General features: G+C 40.2%; 2 protein-coding genes across 16 annotated transcripts; both read left to right on the plus strand.

The window, feature by feature from the left end:
• Positions 1-114: 114 nt before the first annotated feature.
• LOC105014186 (ubiquitin-conjugating enzyme E2 G1) lies at positions 115-7,595 on the plus strand. 2 transcript variants are annotated; one of them, XM_010876268.5, is made up of 7 exons: positions 115-282; positions 931-960; positions 2,092-2,194; positions 2,306-2,403; positions 2,501-2,679; positions 2,806-2,899; positions 6,336-7,595. In XM_010876268.5, exons 1-6 carry the CDS (start codon positions 240-242, stop codon positions 2,890-2,892), a joined length of 540 nt encoding a protein of 179 aa, XP_010874570.1. In that variant the 5' UTR covers positions 115-239; the 3' UTR covers positions 2,893-2,899; positions 6,336-7,595. The 2 variants fall into 2 exon arrangements, with proteins under 2 accessions (XP_010874570.1, XP_010874571.1); XM_010876269.5 differs by lacking the exon at positions 931-960.
• Positions 7,596-8,608: 1,013 nt separating this feature from the next.
• rad9b (RAD9 checkpoint clamp component B) lies at positions 8,609-14,944 on the plus strand. 14 transcript variants are annotated; one of them, XM_010876275.4, is made up of 12 exons: positions 10,354-10,372; positions 10,482-10,522; positions 10,622-10,692; positions 10,853-10,990; positions 11,137-11,251; positions 11,785-11,884; positions 12,036-12,142; positions 12,229-12,335; positions 13,027-13,091; positions 13,240-13,362; positions 14,084-14,306; positions 14,580-14,944. In XM_010876275.4, exons 3-12 carry the CDS (start codon positions 10,681-10,683, stop codon positions 14,688-14,690), a joined length of 1,101 nt encoding a protein of 366 aa, XP_010874577.2. In that variant the 5' UTR covers positions 10,354-10,372; positions 10,482-10,522; positions 10,622-10,680; the 3' UTR covers positions 14,691-14,944. The 14 variants fall into 14 exon arrangements, with proteins under 14 accessions (XP_019908312.2, XP_019908313.2, XP_010874578.2 ...); XM_020052753.2 differs by lacking the exons at positions 10,354-10,372; positions 10,482-10,522 and adding an exon at positions 8,609-8,951; XM_020052754.3 differs by lacking the exons at positions 10,354-10,372; positions 10,482-10,522 and adding an exon at positions 9,547-9,788 and having other exon boundaries at positions 10,944-10,990.
• Positions 14,945-15,462: the final 518 nt, after the last annotated feature.

The raw sequence follows: 15,462 nt of genomic DNA on the forward strand, positions 1-15,462 counted from the left end.
AGAAATGGTTGAAAGTATACGTTTTCTATTATTGCATGGCAATTCCGTCAATGTTCTATGTTCAGGAGAATAATATAGCCAGCTATAGTTGCTACGCATGCCTATTAACCCTAACTGAGCAGGATCTTGTGTCAAAACAGAAGGTGGTAGCCTAGCAAGGTAGCACGGCAGGTCATTTTTATTTGTCTGGCAGTATTTTGTCGACAGATCTTTTCTTTTTTTGTTGAAGCCTACGTACCATGACTGAACAATCAGCATTACTTCTTCGAAAGCAATTGGCAGGTAAGACAAAGACTGAATAAGAGACCCAAATAAGCTAGCTACAGAGTACAGAACTTGGCTGCTAATTCTAGCATGGGTTTAGCGAGGGCAGACAGGATTGTTTGTTTACATTACCGCAGGGATTTCGCCTGTAAACCAATGCTGGCAAAAATATGTTCTGCCAACATTTTGTTAAGATGGCTGAATTTAACTACACAGTTGGCTCCATCTGGACCCTACTACACTGGCTAACTACCTAACTAGCCGGGCAAAATGTCAATGAGAACGTTACCAGCAGCAGTGTTATCAACATTGTTGTTGGGGAAAGGAAGTCAAACTTTTGTTAGTTATTCGAGGTGTTATGTTGGAAATTACTATCTAGCAGCTGTTGTCCAATCTTATACCAACCTTGGCTGTAAATAAAAATAAAAAAAACACTGTACTATTAACATGATCTGAATTGCTGTTAGCTAGCTAATAAGCTAGCCAGGGAACAAAGGAATAATCAGCCCCAGGCCCATCTGTCAGTGGGGGAAAGTGAACATCACATCAAACTAGTTCATTGATTCTGTCAGTGCAATGTAATACATTCACTGTTTTTATCACGGTTAGCGTAGAAAGCAAACACACGTTTTAACTACACTAACCCACTCCCTTTCTTTATTTTAGTAAATACCCATACGTTTCTTCATCTTGGAGGTTGGCAGACACCTTGCACATTCTTTCAGCAAATGGATAATTCAAACATGTATGTCTGGGGTGGCTTAACCTTTTTATGAGGCCACACAGACTACGTGTGTGTCACTTTTAAATCTACTTGTGTCTTCATCTACACCAGTGGGTCTCAAACCTCTCCTGGGGGCTCCCAGCTGGTCCATGTATTAGACATTATTCTAAGTAGAATACCTGAATCAACTTGTCAGCTAGTTCATCAAGCCCTTATCTGCTTCATTCAGGTCAGCTAGTTCATCAAGCCCTTATCTGCTTCATTCAGGTCAGCTAGTTCATCAAGCCCTTTTCTGCTTCATTCAGGTCAGCTAGTTCATCAAGCCCTTATCTGCTTCATTCAGGTCAGCTAGTTCATCAAGCCCTTATCTGCTTCATTCAGGTCAGCTAGTTCATTAAGCCCTTATCTGCTTCATTCAGGTCAGCTAGTTAATTAAGCCCTTATCTGCTTCATTCAGGTCAGCTAGTTCATCAAGCCCTTATCTGCTTCATTCTGGTCAGCTAGTTAATTAAGCCCTTATCTGCTTCATTCTGGTCAGCTAGTTAATTAAGCCCTTATCTGCTTCATTCAGGTCAGCTAGTTCATCAAGCCCTTATCTGCTTCATTCTGGTCAGCTAGTTAATTAAGCCCTTATCTGCTTCATTCTGGTCAGCTAGTTAATTAAGCCCTTATCTGCTTCATTCAGGTCAGCTAGTTCATCAAGCCCTTATCTGCTTCATTCTGGTCAGCTAGTTAATTAAGCCCTTATCTGCTTCATTCTGGTCAGCTAGTTAATTAAGCCCTTATCTGCTTCATTCTGGTCAGCTAGTTAATTAAGCCCTTATCTGCTTCATTCAGGTCAGCTAGTTCATCAAGCCCTTATCTGCTTCATTCTGGTCAGCTAGTTAATTAAGCCCTTATCTGCTTCATTCTGGTCAGCTAGTTAATTAAGCCCTTATCTGCTTCATTCAGGTCAGCTAGTTCAGTGCAACAACAAAATAGTGAAATGGCTGAGGGTCCCCCGGGAAGGTTTGAGAACCACTGGTCAACATAACCTTCAACTGTTTCTTTGTGGCGTTTTTTTGTTTGTTGGTACATTCCATTACAATATCTTTCTATTTCAGAGCTTAATAAAAACCCTGTGGAGGGCTTTTCAGCGGGCCTAATAGATGATGATGATATATACAAATGGGAGGTTGTCATCATCGGGCCACAAGACACTCTCTTGTAAGTTGGATTTATTTTTGAATGTGAGCATCGACGGGTTTTCCTAACGTGGAGTACGTGCTTTGGAAGTGCTCTCAGATGGGAATAATCACTGTTTTCTCTCCATCACAGTGAAGGAGGGTTTTTTAAAGCGTACCTGACCTTTCCCTATGATTATCCACTACGGCCTCCCAAGATGAAATTCATCACTGAAATCTGGCATCCAAATGGTAATCAAACATGTAACACGTCACCTTTTTTATCATTGGACTGTGATGTATGCATCCTTTTACTTGTGGATATCATCACTGTTCTTCTCTTCCTTAGTTGCAAAGAATGGCGAAGTATGTATCTCAATTCTGCACGAGCCCGGCGAGGACAAGTTTGGTTATGAAAAGCCGGAGGAACGTTGGCTTCCAATCCACACTGTAGAGACTATTATGATAAGTGTTATCTCCATGTTGGCTGACCCAAACAGTGATTCGCCTGCTAATGTGGATGCTGCGGTTAGTTCTGCTAATAAATGTTTAACACTGATTATGTTATAGCAGCTAAGTACATCCAGAGCTGTAGTTAAAGTGACATGGACAACTGCTATTGAGATTGTGAAATAGATTTTGTTGGTCCCACAGAAAGAGTGGAGGGAGGATCCTAATGGTGAATTCAAGAGGAAGGTGGCTCGTTGTGTACGGAAAAGCCAGGAGATGGCATTTGATTAGAACCAGGGTGAGTAATCAGCATACTAAGAATTCAGTCCCCCAACCCCTTGGATTTTTTCACATTTCATTACAAAGTGGTATTAAAATGAATTCAGCTGTACTTATTTCTTCCATTTAACTTCCCAAATGCTCAAAATGGAAGAACGCAAATGTTTAATATATGAAAAAAATTCAACATGAATATTTGAGATTAGATTAATATCTATGAATAAATACATAAATAAGATATGTAGATATTCCACTGGTCTCTCTCACTCCTTTCTCCATTTCTCATCACAATCCACCTTGAACAATAAAATTCCCAGGAATAGCTTTAAGGTTTGTCCCTTATTTATTTGAAATGTAGAAAACCAAATACACCTATAATTTAGGGAGAACAGCACACTGCTCTCACTTGCAGAACAGGCAACAACATTGGCAGTGAGTATGAGAAATGCAACTGGCAGTGCCAATAATGCTTAGTTGGTGCTAAAAAAATATATAATTAAATAACTGAGCATGTTCAAGAGATAGGTTGACATGGGTGAATTGGCTAGTCGGTTGTCTTTACTTCATTTATGGATTAGTGCCTTACCTGATGCTGAAATTATGTCTCCTTCTCTGTCAACAACCAATAGTGCATCCTAATCTTGAAGTGTACTGGTGCACTGTTAGACAGAACTCACAGACAATTGGCAGATGAACAAAGTGGGATTACATTATGAATGTCCCCACTCCATTGCTATTGATTGCAGATCCTGCTTTAATTAATCAGACCAATCATTTTTGCTGTGTGTGAACCTGGCCTGGTGATATACTACTACTTTTCCAGAAGGGAGAAGGTAGCGGGGAAACACTCTGGACAGCCTCAGCTTGACTGTTGTGATTTTAAAACCTTGACCCTCCCAAGTGAATTGCGCATCACAGTGCCACATTTGTTACCTTGAAAACACAAAATGGAACTGACATTGACTGCTGTCCATAGAATAAAAAAAAAAAGCTAATCACATCATTCTACAATCCTGTTTCCAAAGAAATTAGGGCACTGTGTAAAATGGGAATAAAAACAGAATGCAAAGATGTGCCAGTCATTTAAACCATATATTCAATAGAAAATAATAAAAAGACAACATCAAATGTTGAAACTGAGAAATTGTATTGTTCTTTGAAAAATATATGCCCACTTTCAATTTGATGCTAGCAACATGTTTCAAAAAAGTGGGGACAGAGGCAACAAAAGAACGGAAACGTTGTGTAATATTAAAAAAATAACTAATTAGGTTAATTGTCAAAAAGTCAAGTAACATGATTGGGTATAAAAAGAGCTTACCAGAGAGGATGAGTCTTTCAGAAGTAAAGATAGGGAGGGGTCCACCATTCTGTGAGAGACTGCGCTGCTAAGTGGTGCAACAATTTAAGAATAATGTTTCTCAAAGTAAAAGTTTGTTTATAATCTACGGAACATAATATTGTTAAAAGATTCAGAGAATCTGGAGAAATCTCTGTATGCAAGGGACAAGGCTGAAAACCAGTATTGGATTGCTGTGATCTTCAGGCCCTCAGGCAGCACTGCATTAACAACAGACATGATCATGTAGTGGAAATCACTGCTTGGCCACATGAACACTTGGGAAAACAAACAAAAGTATTTTTCAATTGATGTAAATAACATCACTAGCAAGAAAATGTTTCAGGCACTTCCATGTTTTATTGACAGTCAGGGGAGAAGATAGACAATAGAGATTTTGGTGAAACAAGCAGTTGGCTGGATTTGAACCCATGCTGCAGTGGTACCGACGCTGAAAGCTGCCATATCATTCCAATAAATATCGCTGTGATACCAAACCACATTGTTGCTGTAGGTGTTAGAGGCGTCATTCCTCATTGACATCAAAACGTATTTCACTAGGATGTACATCCTTTATGCACTATTCTGTATAAAGGATGTATGAGGAAAGGATCTTATTCTGTTAATGGTTGGATGAGTGCATTATGTCCGTAATGCAGGGATCCTGAGGTGGGAAATATGGATAGTGGCCAGCCTGAGGGTTGCTGGAAGAAGTCTGGCAGGGCGGCATTTGCCAAAGCACAAAGCTCAAGGTGTGCCCTCACACACAACTCCTGACAACCCCCCCCCCCCCCCCCTTTACAGCATTTTTTGTACACTGAAATCAATACTTTCCTCACCTTGTTGTGGCTTGATAATTTTGAGAGATTTAATTTGCAGTCAAACAAGCATTGAAGTCAAACCAAGCACTTGCATCTAGTATTTCGTTTTATGTCCTTTCAATGCAATCACTGCTGGAAGTCTGTGACCTATTGACCTCACCATGAGCTGGGTATATTCTGTTCCAGTGGCAGCCACTCATGGACATAACCAAGCAATAACACCCACTCCATCATAACACCCACTACATTATATGTCACTGATCACGTGGTATGCCTTAGGTCTTTGTCAATATTTCTCTCCCTACTTTCTATCACCAGGTATAGGTTAATCATTGTCTCATCTGTCCACATTGCCTTTTTCCACAACTCTGCAGGCTCTTTTAGGTACTTAATTTAGCCATCCTTTTGTTAATTCAGAATAACAAGTGGTTTGCACCTTGCACTGTAGTTCTGCTGGTGAAGTCCTTAGCGTATGGTAATGGCTGATACATCCAAGGCTAACTCCTGGAGCATGATCTAGATATGCAGGACAGTTTTTATTTTTGTTTATTACTACCTTAAGGATTCTCAGGTCATTGACTGTAGAGGTCTTGCCTGGTTTACCTGTGCTTTCATTCTTTTTAATAATGTCCCTAACTTGTTGTTAGGGTTCTCAGTCTCTTAATGGCTTCAGTAACTTCATTTGCAACGCCTATCGATGTCCACATGGTGTTGGCTGGGCTTAGAGTTGGATAGGACAGGAATGCACTTTAACCACATAGCCATTAAATCATTTCAAATCCGAAGTGCTCCAGTGCATAAAAATAAACCATTAATACATAAATATTTTTGAGGTTCAGTCTAAAACCATGTCAAAAGTTTTAACAGTAATGTTTTTCCACTGCCCAAACCTACCATCTACTAATAACTGCCTTTGAGGCTTTCAAAAAAAGCTTCCTGAACTTTGGGACCTCAGAAAAATTGTGTTTGGGGGACAAGGGGTTAATCATTTTAAAATAATACAAATATCTATTTCATACCGAGTGAATCCTTTTAACTTACTATTTGATTTGTGGGCCATGTTTGTATCTGAGGCTTGACTAAACAAAAGTGATTGATTAATACAAAAAATACTATCTATTTCAATCCCACTTTTTAATGCAAGAAAATGTGAAGAAAATCTCCCAAAGAAAATCAAAGGGATTTTACTGTCCTTGATCTGACCTTATTTTGTAATGTTCAGTTTGATAGTTTTGTTTTGTTTCATCGTTGACTGTGATAATAAACATTGAATATTTGTACCCTCTTCCATCCAGCTAACAGAAATGGATTCAGAAGGAAAATAGTCAGTTTATCTAAAGGCTTTTGCACCCCTTCTTTTGCCAAATTAAGGGATATGGTCGACCAGACACTTTTTGCCCACCCCCGAAAGGTTGTTGTTTTTTGTAGGAAGAATGAATGTGAGAAACCAGCGACAATTTCCCTACATTTCCTATTTGGAATTGTATATTTAATTTTATTTATTGTGAAAATATAATGATGTAAGATATGTCACTACTGTAAATGAACTTGCTTTTTTTACCTGCTGCTGAACAGTTTCTACTTTATATCAGGTTTCTTATGCAATTTATTGTGATTGAAGGAATTTAACACACATGAAAGCCAGAGTTTATTAGGTTCTCACAAGTGTCCCATCCTTCACCTCTACATAATGTCAGCCTGCAAAACCGTGTCAAACAGGATTTTGTTGTTCAACACTGTAATTTGATCACTGCTGCCTTATGTTAGTTATTTTTCCTCATGGGGGTTCCCTTCCCAGGGGGTTTGAGTATGCTTTTTGACTTGATCCTCTTCCCAGATAATCCCAATGTCTGTTACCAATCACATCACAGTCAAGTTGGAGGTATTACTCTATTATAGTGAAATCTTTCCCAAACCAACCAAAAAGTTGTAAGCTAAGAAGTAAGAATAAGCTGTGATTATACAATGGATATACCGGTTTGCTGGCATCTTACCTCAACTTAAATAATTACACGTGGTTGTTAATTTGTTCTTAGTCTAGTGGTATGGATATTAAAGTTGTCCCAAGGAGTTTTTTTCTGGGTAATGAGTGACACATTTGTTTCTGTGGTCCTGGAGGGACAAAACAAAAGCATTTTGACCTTTCAGGACCTGAGTGGAAAGGCCCTGGTGTACAGTAATATAATCTGACCATGTACAACTACATCTACACCTATATTTATATTCTGACTTCTCTATTCAGGTGATAATGAGCCTCAAACCAAGGCTAGCTCATTTTCAGTCAAAGAATTAGCTTCTTGTGGACAACATATCTTTCTTTAAGGACTAACAAAAGTCTGATAACTACCATCTGTTTACCCTTGGTGAAACCAGGTGGTGAATTACTGGGAGGCATGGAATTGCACTACTAGTTGGAAAGTTGTATAGTATGCAGAAGCTGTCTGTTATGATATTGGATGTTACTGGTGGATTGTTGGTATATAGTATTTAAAATTCTAATAAATCTTGTATTGACTCATGTTATTCTGAAAAAATTAAAATGGAAAGAATTCTGATGGATGTTGATTTTTTAAGCCTAGACCAAATCATTATCATCAACAATATCATATCCATGACTGATACTTCAAGACTATGAGATGATTAACAAGTAATGACACATGCAATCAAAGTTGTGTTTGTACAGGTTAAGTTTAAACGAACACGTTAGTTATATTAGCATTCCATACAAATGCATACGTATGGTATAAAATATATTGTATAATTTAGGCTTCATGGGAAGTTGTTTGCTACCTTTTTACACCACCTCAGACCGGTGTTCACTGTATTTGCACAAGAGACTCTGTGCATTTAAAACACAATTGAAGCAATACAATCAAATCATCATCAATTGTTTTCCAGGTAATCATGTTTTTTTTTCACCCTCTCCCCCTTGTTTGTAGTTTTTACCACTTTATGTTTATGCAATGTGTATTTGAAATTAGCTTAATAAAATGTTAACTGTCAAACATTTTTGTTTGATCTATTATGTTTTATCTATTAGACTAATCGGGTGGCATGTGAGGAAATTACTTATACCAATCTTTTGATTTCTTAAGTAAAACAATTAACTGGGAACATTTGCTCAGGAAATAAGATGATTGCATGATCAAATACGATCGGTGTATTTTAGCAACAGGCTTTAATATAATAGTTTGTAAGAAAAAAAAGAGTAATTTGCAGATTGTAACTAGTCACATGTAAAAAGAGTAGGCTGCACATTTTACAGTAGATTACTAGCCACTGGTCTCAATAATTAGCTTCTTAACCTTGCCAAAATAGGCAGTAGATTCACTTTGTTTTCGGAAGAAGCAAAGCGCAACTCAAAATATTTGTCACAATTTGCCAGTTAAACTGTTGTGGTCCAAATGCGATAAGTCTGTATTTGAACCTGTTTCAGGACAATCCCATTAATATCCAGCCACCACTGTCTTTTAAATCCGTTGTATAATAGTATCACACAGTGAGGGACTATAGCATAGCCGAAAGAAAAGGCTTCTGAGTTGTAGTCTTTTAGAAAGGAAAATCTTGACACCTTGTACATATATTAATATATCTGTGAATAGGAACATCCCTGAAAGACATCTAGTTTATCTATCAATCAAGGGCAACTGTGATTAAATATAAAATGTAATCACGACTTTTGTCGTGATCGGAACAACACGGAGTTAATGAAATTAAACAAACTACATTCCTTTTTCAGATCTCTCGCCCTTTAATCCACGCAGTGACGTAAAACTGGGGCACAAATCTCGCTCTTCCCGCCAGTTGACCGTTTTTAGGTGTTGTCATATGGGAACGTCCCCTTGGCGGGCAAAATAAAACATCCCATTACCCACTGGACCACTTTTACTAGTTATGCTTCAAAATGCCAGGTAGTTGGACTTCCATTGGATGCGCTAACCGCATACATATTGTATTTTAAATATCTACATGTAATGAATGACATGGTCTGTTTTCGTCTGCACCAATAAAAACTTCAATGGCCTAGCTAATGTTATTGAGGCTAGCTAAACATCTCTTGTTAAACATGTAGAGTTAGCTAAATTAATACAAAGTTAATACAGGAGATCATAGCACCAATCCAAACTTCTCCACGGCAACCAAGGCCGTAAATGGTGGATCATTTAAACAGTAGGAATGGTTTACCAGAAATTAGGAAAACGTTTATATTATTCATTCAAGACCCCGAGATACTTGAACTCCTTTACTTGGGGTAACGCCTCATTCCCTACCCGGAGAAGGCACTCCATTGGTTTCCTGCTGAGAACCATGGCCTCAGATTTAGAGGTGCTAATCCTCATCCCAACCGCTTCGCACTCGGCTGCGAACCGGTCCAGTGAGTGCTGAAGGTCACAGACCGTTGATGCCATCAGGACCACATCATTCGCAAAAAGCAGCGATGAGATCCCCAACCCACCGAACTGCAACCCAACCCCGACTACGCCTCGATATTCTGTCCATAAAAGTTACAAACCGGATTGGTGACAAAGCACAGCCCTTGCGGAGGCCAACCCCCACCTGGAAAGAGTCCGATTTACTACCGAGAACCAGAACACAGCTCTCACTTTGGACGTACAGGGATTGGATAGCCCCCAGAAGGGACCTCCTCACCCCATACTCCCGTTTATATTATTACCGGTACATTTGTCACAAGATTCTGTTATAATAGCTGCAAGTACTGACCACCCATAGAACCATCAGTAATGTAGGTAAATTAGCACTTCACTTTGACTATGAATATTTTTTCTTTCTCCTTCACCTCCAAAACAACTGCATTATTGACCCACCCTGATTAATTAATTTTGGTTGCTGTGTAAGTAAGAGGATGGATACACATCCCCAAAGTTCAGTTCAGGCAGGGATGTCGACGGTTTTTAATGATGTAAATAACGCAGCGGGTGTGGTATATGAGTCACAATTGGTATATGAGTCACAAAAAGACTTAAGTGTGTTTGCCTACCTTTGTTTTTCATGTTTTGTGAGGTGATCTAAACACTCATGGACTGTAAAAGTAGAAAAATGTGACCGGCCTAAGCAGAAGCTCCGTAGAATTCCCAGTGTTGGCCGCCATGTTTTAACAATTTGATTGACCGGACAGCCTGGCAAAATGTGACTGAATACTGAATTATGTGTGGAACTAGTCTTACTGCTCTAGAAATCTCTCAGACATGATACTCACCACTTGGTCTAAGCAGGGTGAAGTGCTTCTTTAAGGTTGCATATCCGTTTAAAATCAAACGTGAAACAGCTTGACTGAAAATGAACTGTATAATTGAAGGAAACGGTGTGAAGGGTAAGTAGATCTTTTGAATATAGACACAACACGTTACAGCGCTCTAGGCAAATTTGAAAACCTGGATTTGTAACGTCACTGGCTAAGCTATTGGCTTTATAATGAACAGCGTCTCGACCGCCTACTGGCAACTTTGCACCACAGTCTGAGGTAATTCAGTTAGTTCAAATGTAGTTTGGCTAGCTAGATATTGACACATTGTATAGTAATTGTTTGGTTAATTTAATCAAAATGTTCTGTTTATGACAGTGTTTGGAAAGGCAATTCATGCCCTGGCGCGCATAGGGGATGAATTATGGTTGGACCCTATGGTGAAAGGGGTAAGCATCACTTCAGTCCGTTTGAAATGTGCTAGCTATAGAATGTGAAGGTTGACTTGGTGGTCAACAAAGCGTTATCAATTTGAAGTGGTAGCGACATCAAATTGCTCTGTAATAACCGTAATGCAAATCATTATCTGCCTGTTTTGGGCTCTTGTAGTTGGCCGTGAGGTCGGTGAACTCAGCTCATTCAGCATACGCTTGCTTCTGCTTCTCCCCACTGTTCTTCCAACGCTACTGCCCAAACACAGGACCAGCCGGGGCCTGTGGAACCGTCAAATGCAAGCTGGTCATGAAGGTTAGGGCCAAACTTTGGTGTATATTCTGAATATGAGCCATAGATATCTTCATCGATTCATTTTTCACACTGGTCTAAAGGAAACAGTCTGGAATTTGTTAGTACCATACCATTACAGCTGTGTCTTGATATTACATTGGTTTTAGTCACTGTTGCCACTGTTTCGGTGCCTGGCTACAATTGAGCGTAATGTGGATTGCTGTCAAATATCCATCAACCTCCCAGACAACCGGGTTATATTCCAGTTTCACTGCAGACATGGTAGGGGAACCATCCAATAGAGTCCTCTCAGACGTGTGTGTGTGTGTGTGTGTGTGTGTGTTAGGTCTTACTGAACTCATGGGGACCAAATGTCCCAATGAGTATAGTAAAACCAGAAAAAATTGGCCTCATTGGGACCTTTTCCCGGTCCCCGTGAGGCAAAAGTCAATTTCCGGATCAGGGTTTAGGTTTGACCAATTACAATTAATTTTATTGTTAGAATTGGGGTTTCTTTAAGGTCCAGGTATTGTTGGTTAAGGTTAGGCATTACATCTAGGTAAAGTTTAGGCATAAATGTTACTTTATTGAGGTTAGGTTAGGGTAAGGGTTAGGGTTAAGTTTAAGGCAAGGAAGCATGTATTTTCTGGTCTCCATGCAGGTAGCTGTACAAACATGTGTGTGTGTGTGTGTGTGACATCCAGTAGATGCTTAATAAGGATTTTTGAACAATGAGTATTCCTTTCTCAAGTTGCAGTGCATAGTATTAACACTAGATGGCAGTATCTCCCAATGCCTCCTAAACCTCATGACAGGTATCACCAAAACACATAACCTGGGTTTCCAAGAGAGCGAAGCTTTGCAGGCAGTGTTTTCTTCTCACCTCTGTCCTAATGTCCTGAAGGCCCAAGCCAGGTTAGGTCTCCTAACATACAATGTTACCCCAATCTCCAAATGTATAATTTACAATGACCTTTTCAGATATCCTGTAGTAAATAATGTGCTAATTATTATTTCTTTTTTGTTTGTATTATCTGTTCTAATTGGATTCGTTTTTTTGTGCTAGACTTCTAGGTGACATGGTAATGCACTTCCCAGTCTCTCAGGAGGAGATAACTCTCTCCATGTCTCCTCTGAGAGTAAATCTGAAAAACTACTACGAAGAGGATAAGGGTGAGATTTGGCGCCGTCTACTCCACACAGTAAGACAAACCGACAGCAGCAGCATATTGTGCCTAACTCGTTGTTTTTGTGTGCAGATCGCATTAAGGCCATGCACACCAAGATGTCTTTAGACCCCAGTGAGTTTGACTACTTTCAGGTTGGCGTCGACTCGGACATAACCTTCTGTCTGAAGGAGCTGAGGGTAAGGGGGTTATTTTAGGATCGTCCTTATTTTTCTGTCACATGAGCCTGGGAATAAGGGTGTGTGTGGGTACCCAGGGTTGATACATTTTTAATGAGGTCTTATTTACGGCAGTGGACCCAAGTGTCCAGGAGACTCTGTACCCTATCATTTACAGTGGAACTCCGTTGGGGGATTTATTTTTATTACTCTAATGAATCAACGTATGTTTTTATGGTGAGGAGTTGTAAGTATTAGAACACATGCACTAATTGCCCAACTCAACATTGACCAACCCATTTTACTTCAAAATGTAATGTACTTGTATATAAGTATAAGCAAAGCCCTGTCCAGCATGTCCTATTAGACTGCTGTGGGGCCCTGCTGGCCTGTGATTGGCTCAGACAGTGAGTCAGTCTGATCTGTACATTGCTGCTGGTCTTACCTGCTGTGATGTGTTAGAGTGGATAGTTGAACACATGGGGGTCTGTGTAGAGCAGGTCCGCTGAAGACATGATCACCCCTTCACTGTGACTGACCCCTACAACTTGGAGGGTCTTGGCTAGTGTACACTGCAACGCTTTGCATGTCCTGTTTCTAAATTTTAATCAAATTTTTAATGGTAGTTTATATTAACTCTGAGACATCAGTTCATGATATATAATAGTTATTCCAAACATTGAATGTATTGTCTGCAATTAATCTTCTCTAGGGGTTTCTGTCATTTGCTGAATCATATGGGCTACCGGTGTCTGTCCACTTTGGTGCTGCAGGAAAGTAAGTAGTGCTGATTATACAGAGATTGACTGACCTATTTTACTGTGGTCATAAATAATGCCTGGGGATTTTCCCGGTGTGCTCATATGGATTGAGTAATGTCAGCCGCCTACATATATGACTGATGTTGTACTCTGATGGCTGTCAGGCCTGTGTCCTTCAGCATGGAAGATATGGTGCTGGAAGCCAATGTGGTGTTGGCCACCCTAGTTGATCCAGAGAGCAAGACCCTTTCCCAGGCTACAGATGTCCCGCCACCTGCTGCACTACGGTATATGTCACCGTTTATTACATTGTGCTGGGACCACCAACAACGGGGCTGATTGGTCTGCCATTTTGCCTTAAATAGCCCTGAAGCACCTGGCCAATCATGTGGGCAGTTCCATTTCTAAATGTACTTTAGGCCTAGAACTGGCTGTACCTGTGATGTCCTCCTTACTGGAGACTGTTTGCCGTCATGTGCTTTTTAAGTGCCCTGGCGGACGTTGTGTTGCAGTCCAGTGCCGGGGCACTGTAACAGACCCTGTGTTTCTGGGGCAAGGCCATGTTGGCTGGGTGACAGACTGACAGGCTGTAATCCCTCATCCCCCACAGTCACTTGCGTATTACGTTGCTGTGGCAATGATGTCACTGAGTTTGATTCTTTCGTCCTGACCGTCTGGCCTTGATCTCTGTTATAGGGTCCATCACAAACAGAATAACTTTCTTCAAGCAAAGACTGGTGTGTTGCCTAAAAGATACAATTTCCCAACATAACTTAGTGTTCACATTTACACTTAATTCCCATTAGATTATTGGTTTGTTCTGAACTGGTGGGCGTCAAGTTTCGCTGGGTTGCAGTCTGGGTAAAAATAAAAAGACCTGGTTCCTTGTGGAGGCAAAACTTGTATATTAAATTAAAATACTGGTTTTAAATACAGTGCTTACTTAGACAGAAAATGTGATAACTATATCACAAGGACTTGCAGTCATGGTCCTAATACTGTCTCCAGGTGTGGAGGTGTTGGGGAGCCTATGGAGAAAGACGGAGATGCTGCCCCCCCCCAGGCCCAGAGGTTTCCCTCTGGAAACGAGCTGGTAGTATCCAGCCAGGGAAGCCCAGTGACTGGTGGAGCTGCCCCGCCGTGTGTTACCAGGACGGAAGGTTTTGACCGGCTCAGAACCCCACCTCAGGCACATGCTGGTCCTGGCATCACAGCCCCTGATTCCTCTGAGGTAAATCTGAACTCTGGTCAACTTGTCCTCACTGCTGTGTCCTGGGAATCTCTGGGATACTCTGACTAGTACTATACTTTGGTGCCTAAGTACAGCTAATGGCTTCATCCTTTGAATTGGACAGTTGCCTAGATTGTAATAACGTACTGTCTGTGGTGTGTCAAGGTGAATTGTGACGGATGCAAGGTGTCTGGCTAGCAACACAGCCCTTGTATGATTTTATCAGCCTCATTCTGCAGTCTGTTGAATGTGTGCTTTGTTTTGGTGGTTTAGGTTCACTCCCTGCTCTTTGGGGCCATGTCCTGTGAGCAGGGGTTTGGTCGTTCCTCTGTTCTGCCCAGTCTGGTGTGTTCCAGTGATACCGAGGATGATGGGAGGTTATAATGGGATCAGTGGGTCATTGGACGTTGTCTCAAAATAGTAAATAAGCCAAGAAGTGCTTTTATTACCTGTTTTCTTTGGACTATTGTACTGTGTATTGTAAATGAGTTTTTTAACAAGATTGTTTTTATTTTTCATTTAATTTGTGCATAAAATGTATGTTCTTAAAGGATAGTTTGACTAACAAGTTATTCAAATAGTATTTGGGAATTTTTTGTTGTTGGAAGGAACAAGGAAACATTAAAATATTTATTCTAGACTTGCCTATGAAAACATCTCTTAACAAGCCTCACAGACTGGCTAAAGCCTGAAGAATGTTTAACTAACCATACAAATCACACAGGTTCCAGGCAGAGTCCTCGGGTTGCGTAACAATAGACACTGGAGAGGGAAACAGGTTTAAAACTGGGTCTAGCCCAAAGTGGAACTTGCTGAAACAGGGTTACCTTTAGCAGTATATTCTATCTAGCTGTTAGGAAAAGGAAAGTCCTGTTCTGATTCTGGAATGTTTAGCGGTTTTGACTAGCATGCATCTATGTTACCTCAGGAGATGTTTTGCCTGCTGTGTTCAATACCTTGCAACAAGACCAGGAAACCCAGAGTATAAACACAGAAACACCTGTGACACTGGTCTGGTTAAAGGAAAAAAAGAACAAAAGGTAATAAATACTATACTCTTTATTAAAATATTTTACAACTTTAAAAACATGTTTAACAGAACATGTCTCTGCAGTATTTAACTGTACAATTGTAAATACAAATGCAGCTGTCATTG

This window comes from Esox lucius, chromosome 13, assembly GCF_011004845.1.
Source record: "Esox lucius isolate fEsoLuc1 chromosome 13, fEsoLuc1.pri, whole genome shotgun sequence".
Lineage (NCBI taxonomy): Eukaryota > Metazoa > Chordata > Actinopteri > Esociformes > Esocidae > Esox > Esox lucius.